Consider the following 21,434-nt stretch of genomic DNA (forward strand, 5'->3'; position numbering starts at 1 on the left):
CACAAACAGACCACAGCAAGAGTTTAATTAAGTGACACGAAAGAAAACCAACACCCCTCCCTCCCCATCTCTGTTTTAACTAAAACGGCCAAGCCTGTGCTCATGGATGTATTAGGCCACGCGGGCGAGAGCCATGGGACCGCAGTTTAATTGCCAGTTTCATGTCATATCAACAGGCGTATTACGGGGAATATCACTCTAGATGTAGTTACAGGACACGGTTCTTCTGTAGGTTCTCAGCTCCATCCCATAGTGCCCCCGGCCGCACGGGCTGCCCTTTACCCCTCCGAACCTACCAGCCCACTGTTTTAATTCTGCCACACCAGTGCCACCCTTACCTACGACACGTGAGGATTTCCGAGTTAAGGATATAGCCGTAATTAACTTTGGGAAATGAGGAACTTCATTTCTAGCATGACTTATACATTAACGCTTCTCGTTGGGAAATTCAATTTATTTGAACGGGGAATTATTTTATTCCTGTATCGGAATTAGATTACTGTCATGTCCTAGCTATTATTTCTTTTTCCAGTCTAGATGAGGGATCTGTTCATTATTCACTCATTAGCATCACCCTTTCCCCTTCCTAAGCAACCGACCCTGGTTTTCAGGGGAGCCACCATTACACCATGCCTCTGCTGTAGTTTAGGAATATTGCTGAGAATACCTCCTGAGCCACGTTTGGGTTATTAAATGCAAAGAATTATAATACACATACAGGTACTGGCCAGAGTGGAATGAAATTCTCCATTAGACCAACATTTAATTTGCATGAAGAACACTTCAGTTGGCGTTTTGAGACATTTCAGTAAGTTTTTTTTCATTTCTGATTTCTATGTGGGAGCCTGAATATCTGCAATTGATTGGGAAGGCTGAAGCGTGAAGTTGGGGGTGGGTCACACAACCCTCTCTTCTCACTCACGGTCCAGCGTGCGCATGGCCAACGCAAAAGAGTTTCAGTGTGCAGTCGGGATGGTTCTCCTTCGACAGCCAGTTATCCTAGAGAAGGGGAAGCCCTTCCACCCTAAGTAGAAGAAATCACTGATTTTGAATGTGTCTCTCTTAGCTTCCAGCATGGGCTTCTACCAGTAATGACAAACTCAGCATTAAATATGCTCTTCAAAAGAGAATTATTGCGGGGGAATCACATTTCAAATAAGCTTTGCCCAGTTCAGGTTTTTAATTAACTTCAACAGCAAGGCAGACAAACGCAGATTCTGCAGCATTCACAAGTAATTCTACTTTGCAGTATTTTCCTCTTTGTTCAGCTACTTTTCTTCATCTACAGGAATTACAAATATAGCATCTGCCTTCAGTGAGCTCACTAGTGAGCTATTTCTGCCTCTCTGCCCACTGTAGTCAATGCAAAGTGCTATGCACAGCTCTCAGACTTACAACCTGCCTCTTTAGAAATACTTGCCAAGATAGTTAGAGGGGTAGCGCAGGGTTAAATCCATCTGTCAGAACCTAAGCAACGTTAAGCCAACTCCTCCAGCACTTGCTCTTCGCTTACTTCAAGAGTATTATTTTATGCCACTATTTGTTTCATAAAATAAGGCTGACAGCGGAGGTAGAGCCACACGAACGTAAATGCTAATTGCTTTCAGCTCGAGGCAGGGCTTCCTTCCGCCTCGCTCCCCAGCGAATTCCCAGGGCTCCTGCGGGCAGGGATGCCGCTGCAGCTCGCACACCGTGCGTCGCAGGCCGGGGGCCGAGGGGAAGGGCAGCGTCGTACAAGGCAAAGGTCGACGCGCAGGACCACGTTCAGTGCTGACTGCAATTTGGATAGCCTCAAGTCCACCCACAACACTGCCATTTGTCCCTGAACTGGCTGAGCTATGCAGTCCCACGACCAACCTGATTTCAGATCCACTATCGTCCTTCCAGACCCTTTTTCTAGTGACATTCTTCTTGTGCTTCACCAAGACATTTGATCCAAGCACAGAGTCTTTTATTACATAAAATCATTGCTCTCAACACTCTATGTCCTATATGACAAGCTCCAGTTGTATGGTAAGTGAAATACTTTAAAGATCACAACCAACATCCTTCCAGAGGGAGGAAAGGAAAAACAAAAAAAACCCCAAACACAAACAAACATGGTATAAACAAATGCAGGTCCCAAAAGACAGCAAATAAAATGAAAAAATAATAAAAAAAAGAAAATAACCCAAAAAAAGCATGTTGCCATACAGTTAAATAAGTGCTGTCTTTAAGCCTAAAGTTCAAGAATGTGAAGTGGAACATCACCATTCTTTTTCAGTTGCCTCTTTTTTTTATTTTTTTTTGTCAGTAGTTGGATTGCTATTGCAAACACCTTCACAACATACAAAAAACCCAAATTTGTTTTTAATCCAGAATAAGGTAATGATTTTTTTTTTTTCCTTTTTCAATCTGACGGGAGTTCAAAAGTAAAAGAGAAACAGTAAAACTATGACAACAGCACCTTGACATTGTTTTAATTCCAACGCTATCAGAAGTTAAAAGCAGTAAACAGATATAATACTAACAGGAATAAAGATACTTACTGTCTAAAATGTAAACGGAATGTTTTGGTTCAATTTATTTTTCTGAAAGAGGACAGTTTATCATCAATTCACAATTGAAGCAGCATGCAATTTTATTTTTTTTTTTAACTTTTTATATTTTCAATTCTTGGCAACGGCGACAAACCACAACGTTATCGAGGAATGTAATGCAGACTTTTTGTTCGCTTGTTTTTCTTTTTTTTTTGTGGGTTTTTTTTGTTTGTTTTTTTTTTTGTTTGTTTTTTTTTTGTTTTTTTTTCAACTTGTGCGCAAATGACTTTTGTTCCCCTTCAGGTCATGGATATGTTCAATAAATAGATTGTGGAACCACTGTACTGTATAAACTTCAGTTATACATGCAGTCCATAAAATTATTTTTTACCGAATAATTTACCCTGTTATGTATATATACAAATAGATAATTTTGTCTCAATATAATCTATACAACACAAATCCACTATCTTCCCCTTTTAATGGTTAATGTACATACACAGGAAGTGTCTATCCTTATAAAGCGCCAGCCAACTCTCTTTTTATTATCCATGGTGAGAGCTCTCACGTAAGACTGGGTAGTTCGGCACTGGGAGTTCCAGTGCCTCTTGTCTATGCCCCTGCAGCCCTCCTTTGTGTACCCCTTGGGGTTGCATTTGGTCTCATAGAAGTATTGCTTCAGTTGGCCTTTGGGTACTGGGACTTTTTCCAGGACTGTGACGGTCGCCCCGGACATGTCCACTGCAGTCTTTTTCTCCGCCGCCGTCACCCACTCGCTCGTGCTGTCACATACGCTCAGTTCCCCGCGGCGAGCTGGGTCAGAGTGGCGCCGGACCCTCATGGACATGTTTGCAGCATCCAAGTAGTTTTTGTACTCCTCGAGCAGAAAGAGCAGCGGGGGTTCCAAAGGCACTTGACTGCTTAGCATGACTCGGGATGTGTACAAGTCTGCATCCTTGTTTTCCTCGCTGGGCTGGATGTCCTGGTCCTCATCCAGAAGCTCCTCTATGACATGTTCAAAAGTGTCCGCCAGCGATGTCAGTCCTCTTGAACCAGCACTGGGCCCGTTTAGGCTCTCCAGAGTCCCGTGGGTCCGAAGACCTGGGTAAGCCAAGCTGCCTTGTCCTCTTACACTAGCTTCTTTCATCGGGGCAGCTTTCATGCAACTGAAGTATGAGATAACCATAGTAAGGAAAAGGATGGTCATCACTCTTCTCACTTGGTGGAACTGTCAAGGACAAGAACAAGAAAAAAAAATATTTAACAACTTACAAGGGATGGAGTAATACAAATTCACCCCAGTTGTCCTGAGACATTATGCATTTTCTGCGGAGATCTGCTGCATGCAGCCGCAACTCATTACCGGTGATAAAGCATACTCTTGTACAAGGGTGTTCTTTGATTTAGAGCTTCAGATAAAGCATATGCCAAAGCTTAGGCATCATTGATACCAGCAAGTCAGAGTTCTTGCGTGCCAAAGTCTTTCTGTAGTAAGTATGAAATTAGATGCTATACAGACCCCTTATTTATTGACTGATTACATCTATTTCAAGTAACAGCAAAGGCAGAACTGCTGTTTAGCAATGCAACATTCAGCAGTAAAAGGCAGCTTTGCAAGCATGAAAGGCAAGACTTCAAGTGCAAATGCAAGTATTTAATTTTTAAGATCTCTCCTTGCCAAAAATATTTCATTGTTCTATCCACAAAAAAAACCCCAACCAAAATAAACAGCACCAGGATAAATTGCATTTGTATTTTGAAAACAACCTTCAAAACACAGAAAGAGGCCATACAAACTCTGAGGTCTCAGCAGGTCAATTCCTCCTCTAAAAGTAGAAGGTATGTATGTGTAAATATAGACAAGAAAATGGTCCAGGACAGTATACTAAATTTGAGCTGGACAGACTGCTTGCATCGTGTGAATGCCATGGAAGGGACCTGCTGGATGACAGAGCTGGTAAGAGCTATACTGAAGTGACAGTACCAGAACCACTGTACCATACTTTCCCAGAGCCCCATACTGTCTGTTCTCAAGTGGGCAAAGCATCTATTTAAACCCAGTTCCAGCCCAGAGACCAACATGAAAACCAGAAACACAGCCAGCCCTACTGCCACACCGAAACACAGCAGTTTGCCTGTTTCTCTCTCATTCTGCCCCAAGTTCTGGCAGAAGTTATGGGCCATGCTTTGAGGCTTATGAGTTATGCTTGGTTCTGTCCTCACTGAGCATGGAGGGGTAGTACCAGGAAAGAGTGCCGGTAAGAAAACTCCTCACCAGGCTTGGAATCAGCACAACTCACTCCCATCAGCACTCCCAACAGCTTGGGCTTGTATGAATGCTCCTTCCCAAGCGCTTCGCTATGTCTCCGTAGATCGTACATTCCTCAGGGTAGGAATTGTTTCCTCCTCAAGCGGAGAGTACATACTTTAGGTACTATTACAACAGGAACCACCCAAATCCTGCAGTGACAGAGAGCTATACTTTCTGTCTGATCCCAAGTGCTACTACAACATCCATCACATCAGTTGTTATTTCTCCTCCTTCCGATCCCTGCTCTCACCAGTTCTGCTTGCTAGAAAGCAATGGCATTGTTCACATTTTTGAAGCAGCAGCTAATGCTTGTTTCAGAGCTTTTGAAGTTCATTCGGAAGTACCTCATACTTGGCAGCGCTCACTGGAGTAAACGCTATTTCTGTTTGCCAACAGGGTGCTATGTAGAAAGCCTTACTTCATCTTCTGCAAATTTGCTGTGGGAAACTAGTACTCTTAAGACTTGAACATGGAAAGACAATCTATCATAAAACATACAAAGAAAATGAAATACGTACTAGAAAGGCAGTGCCCAAAACGTAGGTCTCAAAGTTTACTTAATGAAGTGGGGGGTGGGTGGGAAGTGTTTGGGTTTGTGTCCATGCCCTCCTCACCCCCAGCCCCCCCTAAACAAAATTTTGGCTAAGAATCCTCTCAACCCCAGCACAACTCTTCCTTCATCCCTCCATCTCTCTTCCTGTTTAAAAGTGTTACTGTGGCATAGATTTATTAAGATTAAACAAACCTGACATCTGTGACTCACAGGAACATAGTGTTTGCTCTAGCAATGCAGAACATTAATATTTTGCAGATTTTTTCATCCTAGGATTTTTAAAACATTCTACAGGGAGAAGTATCAGATTTCTTCCTCAAAGGGGAGGACGACAGACACTACAGAGATGATTTGAAACACAAGGAAGAAAGCTATCAGTCTTCCTTTATCAAACAAGGAGAAACAAGACAAGAGGAAGAAGGGGCAGTTCAGCTAGCATACAAATGCAGAGCCAGTGGAACAGGCAACAGAAATAATAATATTCATACACTCCCTCTTCTGAGACTTGTTTTATATAAAACTTAGAAGGAAAAACAAAAAACCCAAACACCCACATCACACTGTGACCACCAGAGCAGTGAACAGAACGCAGATCTTCTGGCTCCTTATCAAGTTCCTGCTATTTTTATTAGAGTAGTGCCCAGAGGTCCCAGCCAGTATCTTGACTCCAGAGGACAGACTCTGTCTGAGCACACAGTACCCCCCAAAGGGCCTTTGGGCCTTCCAGTGCGAAAGAGGACACAACACGAGAGGCACCAAGACAAGCACAAAACAGAGAAGCTTGCACCCGTCACCTAAGTGCACCAGCTGGAGGCTGAACATCTGCTTTTCAAGTTCAGTGGGTAGACAAAGGATAGAAGGATTCCTGGATCAGGCCACATCCTTCACTGTCGTCATTGGGCTGTGTACCTCTCATAGTAGCAATAAACTTGGGAGGGACGTGAAATGAATAGAATAGTGGCTGTGCAACTTTGTTCGCATGGACTGTTTTCTTACAAAAAGACGGAGGACAGAGAGGTGCAGAGAAACCTCACCAACTGACTTCAATAAGCCCTCAGCATCCTCTGCCAATGGCTGGTTCGTCACCAGATCTAACAGTACTTTATACCTCACGTTAAATTAATCCTTCCTTAATCAATTTTGTCTTCCATTTAGGAAGGAAACTGCTGTCAAGCTTGATCGATTTACATCCCGTCTGATGACATACAACCCCCACTATTATCTGGGGTAGCAAGAAACAACGTACAACTAGGCTCTGAAAACCAACAACTTTAAGACAGCCGTTATCCATGTAACATACTGATAATACACAAGAAAATGTGTCCCACCGAAAGCCACCCCTCTTCCTCCCATTTATAACAGTAGAAGAGTATGTCAAAGTAAGCTTTAGCAGCACAGACACACGGAATACTCCTAGCGAGCAGACACAGATCAACCATCTACTTCTTTGTAAAGGAGTCTCAGACTAAGCCAAACTGTGCACGCAGGATGTGGAAAGATTCTTCTCTCTATCTTGACAGTGACTTGAGCAACATACACAGTCCTTGTCTTTGGCAGCAAAATGGTATCAAGTGATTTAATATGAGGAAGTAATATTTTAACACCTAGGAAATTTCTTCATTTTAGAGGCCATAGCAATTTCTAGTAGCAGCTGCTCAAAATCTACTAGTTTAACACGCTATAGCAGAATAAGATTTACATCTCACTCCACGGGCAGAAACACAACCTTTCAGCTACCGTTGAACTGACTCACGAACGCACGGTTCATCTCTTACTTAGTGAGGCAGGACTAATATCCCAATGTAGGAAGAAAAAGGTCATCGGAAACACTTTGGATGGCAGCTTCCAGTCCTCTTCCTCTGCTCCCCAACTATCAAACCTTCACTATATTGCAAAGATTAGAGATACTGCCTGTCCTGTTACAGTAAGTGCCTTGTAAACCCCAAACACTAACAGATTACATACACCCTTCCAATTACGAGGCAGTCACCATGTTACCGCACGCAGAAGTGGAACTGGGGTGGGAAGATGGGAGAAAGCTGGATTTTCCTGTTTTCCCAGCATGCTACTAAGCAAGGTGCTGCCTCTTTCCATGCTGGGCACGTCCACCACTATGAGGCCTTACATGGAGATGCCCCAGCATTTCAGTGTACACCCACGCCTGATGCTACCCTGGTAGACTGAGCAACTATTTCCCATGGAGGCTTATGAGTGCTGAGTATTTCTTAACGGGAGCAACCAGGCTGATACCATGTGTTCTGAGTGCATCAATACAACTGAAAGCCAAACAAAACAGACTAGCCATGGCCACTTTTTAGTCAGACAGGCAGCTAGAAAAATACAAAATAAAATCACTGATGATACAACCTCAATCTGTAGACCTTTCATGCACTCATCCCCTCCCTTCTCAGCTGTAGGATATTCAGGTCTCTACTCCTCACCTTCTAGGAACAATGGCTAAAGGCTGCAGCCCTTTCGCACTCTTCCTGTTCAGCTACATCAGTGGGCATAAAAGATCAAACACTTTTCTAGGAGAGGGCATCTTGGTTCGATTGCTGTCCCATACCCTGTTGTATACACCCACTAACTTGTATAAGATAGGCATATGCTAGCCTCCTTGAGACCTAGCCTTAAACTACTCCCCCAGGTCACGCAAGACGTCTCTATCAGAAACCACATTTGAGACCAGTTTCCTGAACGCCATCCATTCTCATGGCTGCAAGAACATCCTTCCTTCTCTCACGCAGCACAGCAAAGCTGAAGCAATGAAAAGAGGTCACCCACCACGGACCAGGTCTCAGGAAGACGTGACCTAGTTTGTACTTCAATAAAGCCCATACAATTACAGCTAGAATAAGGGCCCGTAATTGTGGCTGTCATCTTCACTAACGGGAAGGAGGCTCATTAAATGAAGGTCATGTCAATTATCTACAGCTAGTTTACATATGCAGTCAATTACCTAGCTGTACTATTTATTTCAGTTTTTGTTTTTAATGAGGATTCACCAGTTAATTGTTTTATTTCATTATTTTTAGTTATTTTAAGCAGAAATCTAGCAGCTTAACAGGTTGTATTTCCAGCAGAGAGACCTGAGGAACAGCTGTGAACATGTACTTGCTTTTCTGCATCCTGATATGCACCATGAAAGTCGAAATAACTTTCAGTAGTGAATAGATTCATAATGCTTTAATCTCCAGAAAGGAGTGTGCAGTGGAAGATAAAATTAGCAGCAAGACGACATTCACTTTCTGCCTTGCCATTTTCTAAGACCTTTATACAAAAGTTCAATTTACTAAATACTACTGAATGGCACAGGCATGAGTTCCTGCTCTACGCATCATTACCGGAGTGTGTGAACAAATACCAAAATGGGATGCATGTCAGCACATGATTTGCAAAGACTAAATGTACTGAGAACAAATAGTATTAACCTTTAACACATGCATAACTGGATGTCTGACACACTCTGGTTATCCTCGCAGCTATTTATGCGGCATACTATATAATTACTTTTTATTACTGAAAATAAAGTGCCCTCCCCCCCAATACATACACATGCACACCCACAGCCAATTTGTACTCTTCTAAGTTGGTACTTCATGTCAGGAAGAAGAACCCTATTTTATTTTTATTCTCATGTTGGTTTCCCCTGGGGCAATAAAAGCTACTTAGCCATAATGCCAGAGATGGCAAAGACTAAGAACCATTTTGAAGACTAAGATAAATAGCAAGCAAATTTGCAAGATGTTTGTAAACTACAACTTTAACCATGAGAAATTTGCTTTCATCTTATGTTGCTAAATATTGCCTATAGTACAGCTTTTAAGAGTAAAGAAACTCCAGCAATACCTCGGCTCTGGAGAAGTATGCACTACAAGGGGGTTTTGTGGGGGTCCGAGGTTTTATTGGACTCGTTCCCCAACGCATACAAAAAACCCCCACAATTTCTCCTGTCAACCAGAGGTGGGAAAGAACCAAAGAAAATAATGGCAAAATAATAATGCCGTGACATTACACCCCTGATCTTTCACAGAGTTATGCATCAGAGTTTCCTACAAATTTTCATCATACCTTTCTGGCCACTCAAACGACCATGCAAAGGGCACACTTGCTTCAGAGCTCCGCGAGAGAGAATTCAGCTGCTTTAATGGGCGCAGACCAGACAGTCTCCTCATTACAAGCATGCTTATACTTAAATTGGCCAAGTGCGGGACTACAAGGAGTTCCCAGTAGGATTTCTGTCGGATGGATCTCAGACCCATTCTGCCCATACCAGGAAACAGGCGGGATGAGTCTTGGCAGTAGGCGCAAGTGAAGGAATAGCAGGCCAGACTCACAGATGGTATCTGAGCTTTCAGAGATACAACACCCATGGAAGAGAACAGATGTGCACTATTTTTATACTTTGACAATGGGAACTGATTCTTGAGCCAGTGACACACATACTGCCTTTCCAGCTGTTTATACAGCATCCTGCACACGGGGCACTCAAACTGCACGGGGGGTTGCGATCCCTACTGTAAACAAAGAAACTCGGCTCCAAAAGGGTACTTGTGTGCATGCCACTATACATATCAAACACAAAATGCTTTACCACAACACTTTTTGCCAAAATTTCACATTGAAATACAAAGGTATGCAGTGAAAATCCTGCTGAAATAAAAGTGCTACCAGCAGGTTTATTTTTGCTCATCGGGAGTATCACGGGTTGGGTAACATGCCGCACTCCTAGTGCCATGCCAGAAATACTGTACAGTAGGGACATGACTTCCAAGTCTAAAACCTAAGCATTAGCAAATTCCAATTTCAAAATTGACTTCAGGCTTAGAAAACTGCATTAATCTGTTTTAGACTATATGTCAAGGTACGTTCATGCCATTACTGTGGTCATTCAGAAGTAACATTATGCAACCTCTGTGAAAAGCAAGTTCACCTATAGAACAGGCTACCTACCTCCCCCACCCCCCCCCACCCCAAACAAGAAAAACAACCAAAAACCACAAAACAATTCCACGAAATAATAACTCCATGCCAAGATACTATCTGGTTCCTCCATGGGAGCAGATAATTACAGTTCTCCGAAATCATTTGCTTCGATAGCCACTAGAGCTTTATATAATGCTAATTCAACCTGTGCACAGAAGAACGTTAGGGCAGAACCTCAGACCTTTGAGCAGCATCTGTGGTTTGTCTTCCATTTCACTACGGCTCTTCGGTGCGGAATACTGTGCTGAATCGTCACAGGACTAAGCTATTCTGCCAAGTACACACATGAAGCTCCCACTGAAGTCATGGATAATTGGCACCCGAGAGCAGGAACAGAATGGAGCACGTTGCATGCAAACTAGCGTGAGTTGGATCCCTCGTATTGCGACATGTGTCCAGCAGCCCTGGAACAACCCAGAAGCTGCTGTACCAGTTGAGCTTGGATCTTACAAGTGCCTATAAACTATCGAACAGCATGTAAAACATCCCACGCACCCATCGGTTCTACTGCAAGTGGCAAGCTTCCTGGGACCTATAGAACATTATGCACTCCACAGGAACACAAGTGAAGCTCAGCCAAGGAAAATTAATGGTTAAAAAGCACAAGCGTCAGATGGAGCAGTTACCCATGGCTTGGGCAGGCAGTGCTTTCTCTAGGGTAAGGGAGGAGAGCAAGGGCTATACCCCTCTGTTGCAATACTCTTACCTTTGCTGAGACCCTGACTGTGTGTGGCACTGCTGTAAGAGAATACCTTGCTTTTTAGCCATAGCCAGTCCTTGAAATGAAGCAGATCAGTATGTTGTGATGTGCATGAACCAGAAACTGGAAATGCCTGTTGTCAGAGCCCTGACAGGTATTAACAATATGCGTGCGTTTGCCAGTGGTGTTATCAGTCATCTTTGGCTGCCTGCCCTCATGTGCAGATTGCTCTCAACACATGCTCAGTCCAGTTGTTAGCACAGCATCTCCATGCATATATACTTTCCACAGATGGGGCAAGGGATGAAAGCTTACACCAAGGTACCAGAGCAGCTTCTGGGAGTACTCAAGTCCAACGTTACATGGGAACAACCAGACCAGGAGGAGAAATTTGTGTTTGCAAAGACACCTCAATCTACATTAATGGAACAATGAGAGGAATTTGTATTGAACAAGGATTTACTCATTAGGAATCTCACCCACCTCACTGGGCAGCCAGCCCTGCGTGTGTCCTGCTGTGACAATAGCTTTATCATTGGAGATAATACTGCTGGAAAGTTATGTTAATGTTAACATAACTGTATTGAAAACACTTTGGCAAGAAGTGCTCTTTCACCACTGAAATTTTACTATGACAATGCAGCACACCACAGATTTCAAAGCATTATAGTTTTGAGCTTTTTTTTTTTCCCCCACCTTCAAAGCGGTTTCATGTTGAAACAAGACTTCTGCAATTGCTATGCCTGGTTCTCTATCCCTAATACATTTTAAAAATTTGGGGGCCAACTTCAACTGGATTCAATAGAGGGATATAAGTTTCACAGACAACGCTATTTCTACGGTCACGTTTTTTTAACTGACATGCAAGTAGCTGAGACCTACCAAATAAATTCCCCCCCTCCTCCATCCTTAGTCAGGCAACCACCAGCATACGGGCTTACCCAGTTACAGACTTACTACACTGCGTATTGCTGCTTTCAATTCACAAGCTCCACAGAGGAAAACGGTTTGGAATTACTAGAAGGGATGAAGAGGTACATATGGCAAAGATGCAAGTGTCTGAAAACAAGCTTCATTAGTTGTAGTGCTCAAGGTACAAACATTTAACAGAACAAAAGAAAACCTGCAGCCTTGCAGGAAAAATTAATTTATCAAGCTCCTGCCTTCTCCCAGTTGTATAGTGGTGTAGTTTCTTTCACAGAGGACCATTACACTGATTCCTGTGAATTAGACAGACATTGGGTCCTTTCCCTCCCCAATTAAAAATGACGTTTACCTGGTTCATGACTTTTCATACTTGCCACCAGATACAACTATAGATTGTGGCATCATGGGAAATTACTTGCACAAAAACGGTCGTGGTTCATTTAAGCAGTATGTTCCAGTGGACCTAATTCTGGTGGACACAGTCACTGCCTGGTGTAAATCCATAGTGCTCTGTTCATAGATTTATACCAGCTGTAAAGGTGGGCCAGTACTCATGTGGTCATAAAATCAGATGGGGTTGACACCTAAACTATAGCCAATACCTGTTATCAGAACAAAGTATGACAGGTTTCAGCAAAACAGCTTCCTCACACTCAGGACTCCTGAGGGATACAGGCATATTTGGTAATAATTACACTGAAAAGAGGAAGGAAAAAAAAAAGCTTTCTAGGTGTGCAGACTAGCTCCTCCCTTCCCCCACCGATATAAGCACATAAATAGCCCAGACATGCCTATAAACAGAAGTATGCAAAATCCAGCCCAACACCAGCTAACTTTCCTCCGCTCCGCTCTGCGCTTGGGTGTCTTGTTTCACGCACACCCTCCCCGCTGAAGAAAGTGGCTTTGCTGCCAGCATACTGTTCTCACTGTAAGAGCCCTTAAGCTCCAAAGGGTAGGTTTGTATATGGGATTTCAGTCATTAAATAAACACTTCTCTAGAAAAACTTCAATACCTGTCCCTTCACATAAGCAGATCCTACTGCCCTGCAGGGAAGGAGAGCCTCTCTTCAAATCGCTGGGGGTGGGGGGAGGAAAGAGAAAGTTAAAGCGAGAAACATTAAATTACCCAATTAGTCCGTTGAAAACAGCTAAGTGTTCTCCCTCTCCCAAATCTCTGCACAACAGTCCAGCTTATCTAGAAGTCACCATCCTAGTCAAAATCAAAAGCAGACCTGTCTTATCAGAGATAATTAGTAGTTCTAGAGGGGAAAAAACCACTTACAAGCTGCAAAAGCAGAGAGACCTGCTACTTATGCTGCTGTGACTCTCCACTTGCACAACATTTCTTGGAGAACATACTATCAAAGCTTCCAGAGTGCTTGGCAAACACTGAATCTCAACATACTTGGGTGAGGAGGAACGGCATCAGAAATCCTATTTTCCCTCCGGGTAGGCTGAAGCCCATAAAGACGTTTAAACAACTTACCCCAGATTGCACAGCAAGTTGCTGCTGAACCAGAGAACAGGGCAGCCCCCACTCCCAATCCCTCGCTTCAGCCACTACACAAAGCTGCCTTAACCATGTGTATCATTCACATATTTTGCAAATCTCTCTACGGTAACTTCGATGTCTAACCCAGAAAGAGGCAGGGCAGCTGATTAAAACCTTAGGGGTATTTTTTTGAATACATATGCTAGCTCACTTCCATCTGTGTCGTTAATTAGTTCCTGACTGTAGGTTAAATGTAGGGCATGTTGTCACGAGCCTAAGGTGGGGTGGCAGGACCTCCTGCTATTGCCATATGTCTTTTTGTTTCTTCCTTCATTCTTCAGCTTTTAGCCTCATGCTCCTAATTTGTGGGCTCAACCATTACATAACAAAGAACAACAAGAAAAGCAAAACTAGCGTTAAAATAGAAACATTCTTCAACATTAAAACCTCTAAGAGGTTTGATTTGAAATGCAACACAACGTCCCATCTCATCCACAGTCTCCTTTTACCTGCAGCAAATGTGCTATGAAACTCAGGAAAGACCTATTCCCATGGAAAACTACTACTGCACAAGTAGGTATTTACCAGCCCTATAAACACAAACCAGGCAGCTTGCCAGGGACCAAAGGTCAGCCTTAATTTGTATAAAATGGAGAAGAGCAAGGCTATGCCTACTCATAATAGGGATGCTCAGCGCTCACAGGGGATGAAGCCAGTGTAGCAGCATCAACCCCATCAAAACAATAAAAGGAAAAAAAGATGACCGACTTCCAGTCATCTTTTTTTTCCCCAATGCATCTCCACAGATGCATCTTTGCATTAAAATACAAATGGCTCAGGACTGACCTCGACAAAACTACAAGTCAGTTTTGAAGTATGCCTGAACATGACTAATTACAAGATATGCAGAGTATCAGCAGTTCCCCCGCAGTCATTTTCTAGTGAGTACAACTTGAATGCTAACAGGTCTGGTGGTGCTTTGCGACTGAAGACTTCCCCCAAAGTGTTTTAGAGTAGGCATGGAAGTTATTTATTGTGTTTTCTAGCTCTCATTGCATACCTGTTCTTCCATTAGGGGAATGATTTCTGGTATTTCCAGGTGTAAGATCTATAATTTTCATAACAGTTACAGGAATGGGAGCAAGGAAAAAAATATACAACAATATCCACGTTGAGCAAATCTGATTAAGAACCAGGTGATACGACATCATGCTTGAGGTTTATGGAATTCAAGATGCTGTATCTAGGTTTGTCAGACTCAGAAGCAGACTTCTTTGGAGGCTTAGACCTCTAAGTAGTTTCTTCTTAAATCTTATTTCTGCCTTTTTTTTTTTTTGTTAATGGAGGCATGTGGAAGTGACTCACTTATCCTTCTGCAACATCCTTGTTCATCATTAACGTTCCTGCTACTTTTGCAGTTACAACGGCAGAAAGGTTTTGCACAGGGGGCAGCAGAAATTAATCATTAGTGCAAAATTGAGAGAGAAAAGGAGTTAAAATGAGTCTTCCAAGGCAGGCAGCTTTGTTCTTTTTTTTTAACTTAGGGTGCTGATTATTAGCTTTTAAGGGGAGAACCCATTTTCAGACATTCTTTTGCTAGTTATTACACGAAATGTTAAATTTCTGTGAGAGGATGTAAAGAAGCACCTGCTTACCATCTCTTTGCACATTTCATTGACAGCAACTTGCTAACACCATACCAGTAAGTACCCTGCTGTTGTAACAAGACATGAAACATCCTTCTTTGCCTCCCATAAAATAAAAACAATCCTTCTTCACCCGTCTGTAGGGCACTAGCTGCCAACAAAAAAAAAAATCATGACATTGACATAAACAGTAATGTTTATATCTGGAAAAGCAAAAATGGAGAACTTCAGATGTGTTTATTTCTAGTTTTGGTTCAACCCATTATAAAGATAAAGGCCGGTCATGATGTTCAGCAGCAAATTCTTACTTCACCACAGTTTCCTGGCATGGGTTCTGGTTAAGTTACCCTTGCCAGCTTCAACTTGTTAGTGGCTTTGCTTCCCCCTTGGACTCACTGGCTTTCAGTACAAATTCTATCAAATAGCATTTCTCTCTTGGCATTTACGGCTCAGTCAAACTGGATTATCAACTCAAAAGGAATGTAAATAGCAAGTGAAGATCCAAGTCTTAATGCAGGCAGCCAGCAGGCACAATTATCTAGAAATACTGCAAAACAAGTCCTGTCGCTCATCCCAACAGTGTCCATACGCTTCTGTGGTACAGTGACAGCTATGACTGAGGGGAGGTTGGTTTACTTACTAATCCACCCCTTGAATAAAGTTTAGATTTCTTTTCATCTCAGTATATCAAGTACTGAACACTCACTGAGAGCACCACAGCCAGTGTAAAGAAGGGTAAACTAAACCATATGGGTACTGATGTTGCACCAAGCTTAGAAAGTAAATGGCATAACGGACTAAGGAATCCAGAGATCATAACCTTTAATTCCTTGATCTAGACAAAACTGCATTTCTCCAGGAGCTGTTTTTTTTTTTAAAGAAAGCAGTGTTTTGATCACATTAGATAAGGCACAACATGCCCCAGAACTGGCACAAGATTAAGCTTAACTCTCTTTTAGAAGATAACGTAGTACAGGATTTGGACACACACACACATACAACTTAGTCCTGTTCTTACTGTTACAGCTTTAACTGCAGCAACACGCTCCAAGTCTTTTGCATGCCGAGTTAATAAAGAGCATATAACAGCATTTTGCTCAAGACTTCACCTAGTTCGATCTTTTTCTAGACTCCTCCTGCTATGCTATGCTACATGTGTGCAAAGGACTACAAGCCTACCTGTAGCCCAGTGCACGTACTGGAAAGGCTGAGCTTGGATGTGGAACTCCAGGTGAGCCACAGGTAGTTTTTCAAACACTAGTTTGGTACAACAGCTCTCTCATACACCCTGATATGGTATAAATAGTTCACAGTTGCCTCCTGACTTGAATGGCAAATATCCCTGTATCACAGCTCTTCAGTTTGCCACAGGAAAACTCTGTTCCCTCACAAGCTACACATTAAACCCTTATGCCAACATACTTTATACTGACAGATTTCAAGTATCTTAAGAAATTATCAAAATCATCACCTGGAAAGATGTGCAGTACATGCAATCAACTAGTGGCTTGCATTTTCAAGGCTCAGAGATGGAAGTTATCAACTCCTGCTGAGGTTTAGTCGCATTGGGTTTCTTATTCCACTGGGCATTTGATAGCCATAAACTAGCAGTTACTACAAAAGCCCCTGAAATGTACTGTGCCTGTAAGAGTCAAACAAAAATAACTGCACATGAGCTTCTGAGTTCAGTGGGTAAAAAAGGCACATTGTTTCTCTTTATAAGCAGTTCCTCACAAATTAAATAGGGAACAGTGCTTATTCTTCTCTCCCAAATGCAGAGGAAGAACCTGCTATAGCCAAAGATTGACGTACAAAACAAAAATCAGAAACCGTGAGCTCAAAACAAAACAGGAAAGTGTATCCTAAGAACCAAGGGGCAGATATAAAAAGTGTATTCCATATTGTTAGATTTGAGGTAGCAACAAATATCTATGTACCCAGTTCAACTTCAATAGTTAATTTCGAAATTGGGAAGATCCTGGATCTAGTGAAACCAGGCTGCTGACTCAAATACATCAAGAAAATCAGAATTTTTCTCCATTCCACCAAATACCTGCTAAAGGACACCCCCTACTACATAGACTTCAATGATGGGATGGGGAACAAACCTCCCCACCCCACGTGAACTCAAATCCTTAAGGGACTAGTTCTACATTGCACTTTTTTGGGTGCAAACTTTGGATACGCTATCAAGTCTCACCAACAGCTCTTACAATCCAGTATAAATTTGACTTGCAAATACTTCTTTAGGTGTAGTCTAAAGTTTACTCAGCAAATGGTTTACTGAAAGCGATGCTTCTTGTTTACCTATTTAAGCCACACCAGGAAGATTGTATAAAGACTAGTTACCTGCATCCCTAGAACAGGATTCGCAGGTACCGCCTCAGTCGCAGGGTTGAAAAAAAAAGCCCGCATCCATACCCTGAACTTACTCCTGCGGCGTGAGAACTCTTGGGATTAACAGCCTCACTCATTTTGATCGTGCAGCCTCAGTTGCCAGAGCCAGCCATAGCAGCGTGTTCGGTTTGTGCATCTCTAGGTGGCGGTAGCTGCTCAGATTTTGAGATACCAAGGGATGCTTATCTCAAATTTAGCAACCAGTATTCCTCCCATCCTCCTAGAACTGCCTTTCCTAATTTGAAATGTGACCCCCTCCCCCATTTCTTCATAATTTATAGTAGTCTGAAGCTGAGTCACAAGGATTTCTGCATTTTCCTAACCAAGTACACAAGAAAAGAAATAAACTGCCAAAGTATTGAGGTAATTTATAGCGTAAAGCATGGAGAGCTTCTAGTCGATCAAAGGACTCAGAGAAACAAACATAAGAACAATCATGCCTTCTGTTCTGTACAAATGCCACGGCCAGAAATAACCGTCCTAATTAACTGGCTTCAAAAAATGACTTCTCTGAAAGATACAATATTCTTACCGAGGAAAGTATACAACTGCTACAGCCTTATGGCAGCTGTCACCAGGGCATGAAAATTCACTGAACGAAGTTCACTTTTGCTTCCTCCGGTTGTCCGTGGTACTCCTCTTCAGACAGCTGTATCCATTCGTGATGCCTAAATTATGCTGTACTGGGACGTTCTGCTACTAGTATCAGTGTTACTAAAGGATTACAATCACATCAAATCAGCATCACCCCAGCCAACCCTCTGTGCCTCAGATGAGGTCGGCTTTTTTTGGTAAGACTGTTGCCTATTTAGTCAAGTCATAGCATCTTCAGTATTTCAGACTGTTCCGTGTTGATTGCTACTGTTGGGTGTAGCAGTTGAACTCCGTCAGTCTATAGTTGCCTTATAATTAGGTCCTGGATGTTGAAAAGGAGGAAAACGTGAGCCTGACCCTACAGATCACCTCCACTTCATGCATATGACGGTTTGTTCTGTTCTGCATGGGCAACTCCTGCGAACGGCGTTCCTCATGGGACTGCTCAGAGCCTAGAATTGTAAGCAACACGGCCAACGTAAGATTGTATCAGAGGACATAGGCCATGGTATAACGGTTACCCTATTAACTCACACGTGTATCTCCAAAAGTAAAGCATTTTATTCTTCTGTTATTGTATATTCCAGTGTTTCCAAATCGAGTAGCATAAGGACTTATGTTGATAACATGTAAGTTTAAAGGACCATGGCAGAGTTGCCTGTATACACTGCGTAGCAAAATCTGTTATTTATTGTTTGTATTGCAAGAGCACCGAGAAGTCCTTGTCAGGCACCAGGAATAGAAGACAGGCAAGATGATCTCTGCCCCAAAGAACTTAGTCAAAGATAAGACCGAATATCGGGTATGGATAAGGAAGGGAAACAGTAAGATTTGTGAGCTGACAAGTGGGCACAGCCTAGTAGCCCCATCCCGGCTCACACATCAGGCAGTTTGCTCGGTACGCACCTGTACTGCTTCCTAATGGCGTACCGCAGGGAACAAAAGAGTTGTTACGCATAGCACCTTCCTAGCTGGAACTGAAGACAGTAGGTTATTGAGTTACCGCTTCATCTCAGCAACACACAAAAATAGCTTAGCTTCAGCGCTTTTAAAAGCTTCCTTTTAAAGGGTGTTCACAGCTAAGCATTACCAAGAATGCCAGTGTATGAAATGATCTAAGAAATGATTGAGAGTTTCCTAATTAAGCAGCATTTTAGCTATTTAGGAGGAACCAAGCGCTCACAACATATGCTTGAAAACAGGTCAAGACAAGTTCACAATTAACCTATTAAAAGCATATATCCTCTTCTAGTGGAGCCTCCACCAATTCACACAATGCCTAACGTGACGTTTCTAGTGTAGGCACAGGGCACATTGTTAGAACAACATTTCAGCCTTTTATACAAACCAGGAAGGCAGAATATGGGAAATACTTTTTTTTTAATAGGATCACACCTATCACACATTTCACTCAGTAGAGTGAATTGTTTCTCATCTTCACGCAGGCTTACCCATAGAAAGGATGAGAGGGTCTCCTACTCGCAAGTTTCTTGTGACCTGCTTTTATACCTGCACCCTGGCAGAGAACTACTATCCGAGCTAAACACGCAGCTTCATGTGTTTTCCTCACTGTAACAGCAGAGGAAGAGTTGCAGAAAGTGGTACGGATACTGCAAGGACTTTTAGCTGCAGCTGCTTTCAGCTCAGCACTCACTATATGCAGAGCTTTTAAGCAAAAACACAGATCCTTATCTTCCACTATATTCTTTCACATTTTAATGAGTCTTTAAAATCCTTTGCATCTGTGCACTACGTTTCGTAGTATTTCAGCATATTGTAGTACTCCCATAGCACTACACTACAACATAATGCCTTCGTGTTTAAAAGCACGCTGCTTGAAATTAAACTTTTTTCAGTTTAGCCTTACTCCCACCAAGATAAAAGTGCTTTCCCATTTTCCTCCACTGTTATATCTGGATTATTCAGATAAAGTGTTCTTGATCCTTCTGACCCGGTTTACCCTGATTTCACAGCCATGTAACGACAGGATCTACCCTGCAGCTCCAGAAAGCAGAGTGCACTGGCAACGTGAACAGAAGGCACGCTACTTATAAATGGGTTTTCCCAGCCGAGGTTCAGTGAAGCTGAACATTAAGTGGTAGTACTACCGCAGAAAATTGTTGTGAGTTACAGAGCCCTGTAGAAAGGCTCCTGTATCTAGTCGTGTTAAGTAAATAGCTGAAACATCTACCAGCTCCTTCAAGGTATTTTAGAGTTGACAGGGAGCCACTGCCTTGCCCTGACTCCCAGGTGAGGGACTGCACTCTGTCCCGCTCCTCCCAGAGCGGGCAGGAGAATGTCACGGTTTGCCTTCTCCCTTTCCCTTGCCCCGGGTTTGTTTACACAGCCAGCGCCCTGCCACTGCCGGTAGCATCCCCCTGACAGCTGCTACCTCCTCTCACATGCCAAACCAGGGGATTCGCAGCCCGGATAGAGCCAAGAGTGTCCCCTCTGCTTATGTTCTTCCCCACCTAGACTAACTCTGGGCCATCACTGGGGTCAAGTTCTCACCCAAGCGGTCGCAGGCAGCACTCCTGCTCTGCAAACAGAGCCATTGATTTGTACCAAAGCGCTACCCGACACAAACGAGCGGGACGATGCGACGACCTTCTCGCTTGGGACAGCCGACCACGCACAAACAGAGCAAAACACCCTCGCTTCTGCTACCCAACGGCCACCCAAACTTAGCGACGCGAAGGCTGGTCCTGCCTGCGAGCAGGCGGCTCGTTGCCCGGCCCTTTGCTCCTATCTACAGATGACCAAGGAAATTCATTTTATGTACTTATCACACCATGAATTAAAGATTACAGAAATCCTTGCTGAAGAAAAATGTATCGCCGGGATAGATTCTTTGCATTCATTAGAACTGTGTTACTAGAAACATAAATAAGTAATGACTATTGATCTCGAAATAGTCATAACCTCAGAACAGCAAACTACAATAAACCGAAAGGAAAAGTAGGCATTTTAACCCTAAAGTACAAACCAAGACACCAATAGCACCTCTTAAAAATAAATAAGCACAGCAAGCGTGGCCCACGGTTGTAACACCTTGTCCTTTTAATCCTATAAAAGAAAAAAAACAACCAAAAAACAAAACCCAAAACAGAACAGCAGGAGAGCGCAAGGCTTCCGAAGTGTAAGTTAAACCTTTGCCAACCGCATTTACCGTCCAAGGCCGGAGGATAACCGTTCCCCCCGCACCAACGTGAAGTCAAACCCCGCGGGCAGGACCCAACTTCCCCCCTCTCCTCCTCCCCGCGCCCCGGCGAGCGCGGACGCCCCGCCGAGGGCCGCCCAAGCCGCCCA

At 43.1% G+C, this 21,434-nt stretch overlaps 1 protein-coding gene across 1 annotated transcript in view; it reads right to left on the reverse strand.

Moving 5' to 3' along the window:
- Positions 1–2,261: 2,261 nt before the first annotated feature.
- BDNF (brain-derived neurotrophic factor) overlaps positions 2,262–21,434 on the reverse strand; it is a 39,279-nt gene continuing 20,106 nt past the window's right edge. The window contains exon 2 of the mRNA XM_010563723.1: positions 2,262–3,747. Within this exon, the coding sequence (XP_010562025.1) occupies positions 2,986–3,747 (762 nt within the window). The 3' untranslated portion in view covers positions 2,262–2,985. The remainder of the gene's footprint in view (positions 3,748–21,434) is intronic.

The sequence above is a fragment of the Haliaeetus leucocephalus genome, unplaced genomic scaffold (assembly GCF_000737465.1).
Source record: "Haliaeetus leucocephalus isolate CR32 unplaced genomic scaffold, Haliaeetus_leucocephalus-4.0 Scaffold173, whole genome shotgun sequence".
Lineage (NCBI taxonomy): Eukaryota > Metazoa > Chordata > Aves > Accipitriformes > Accipitridae > Haliaeetus > Haliaeetus leucocephalus.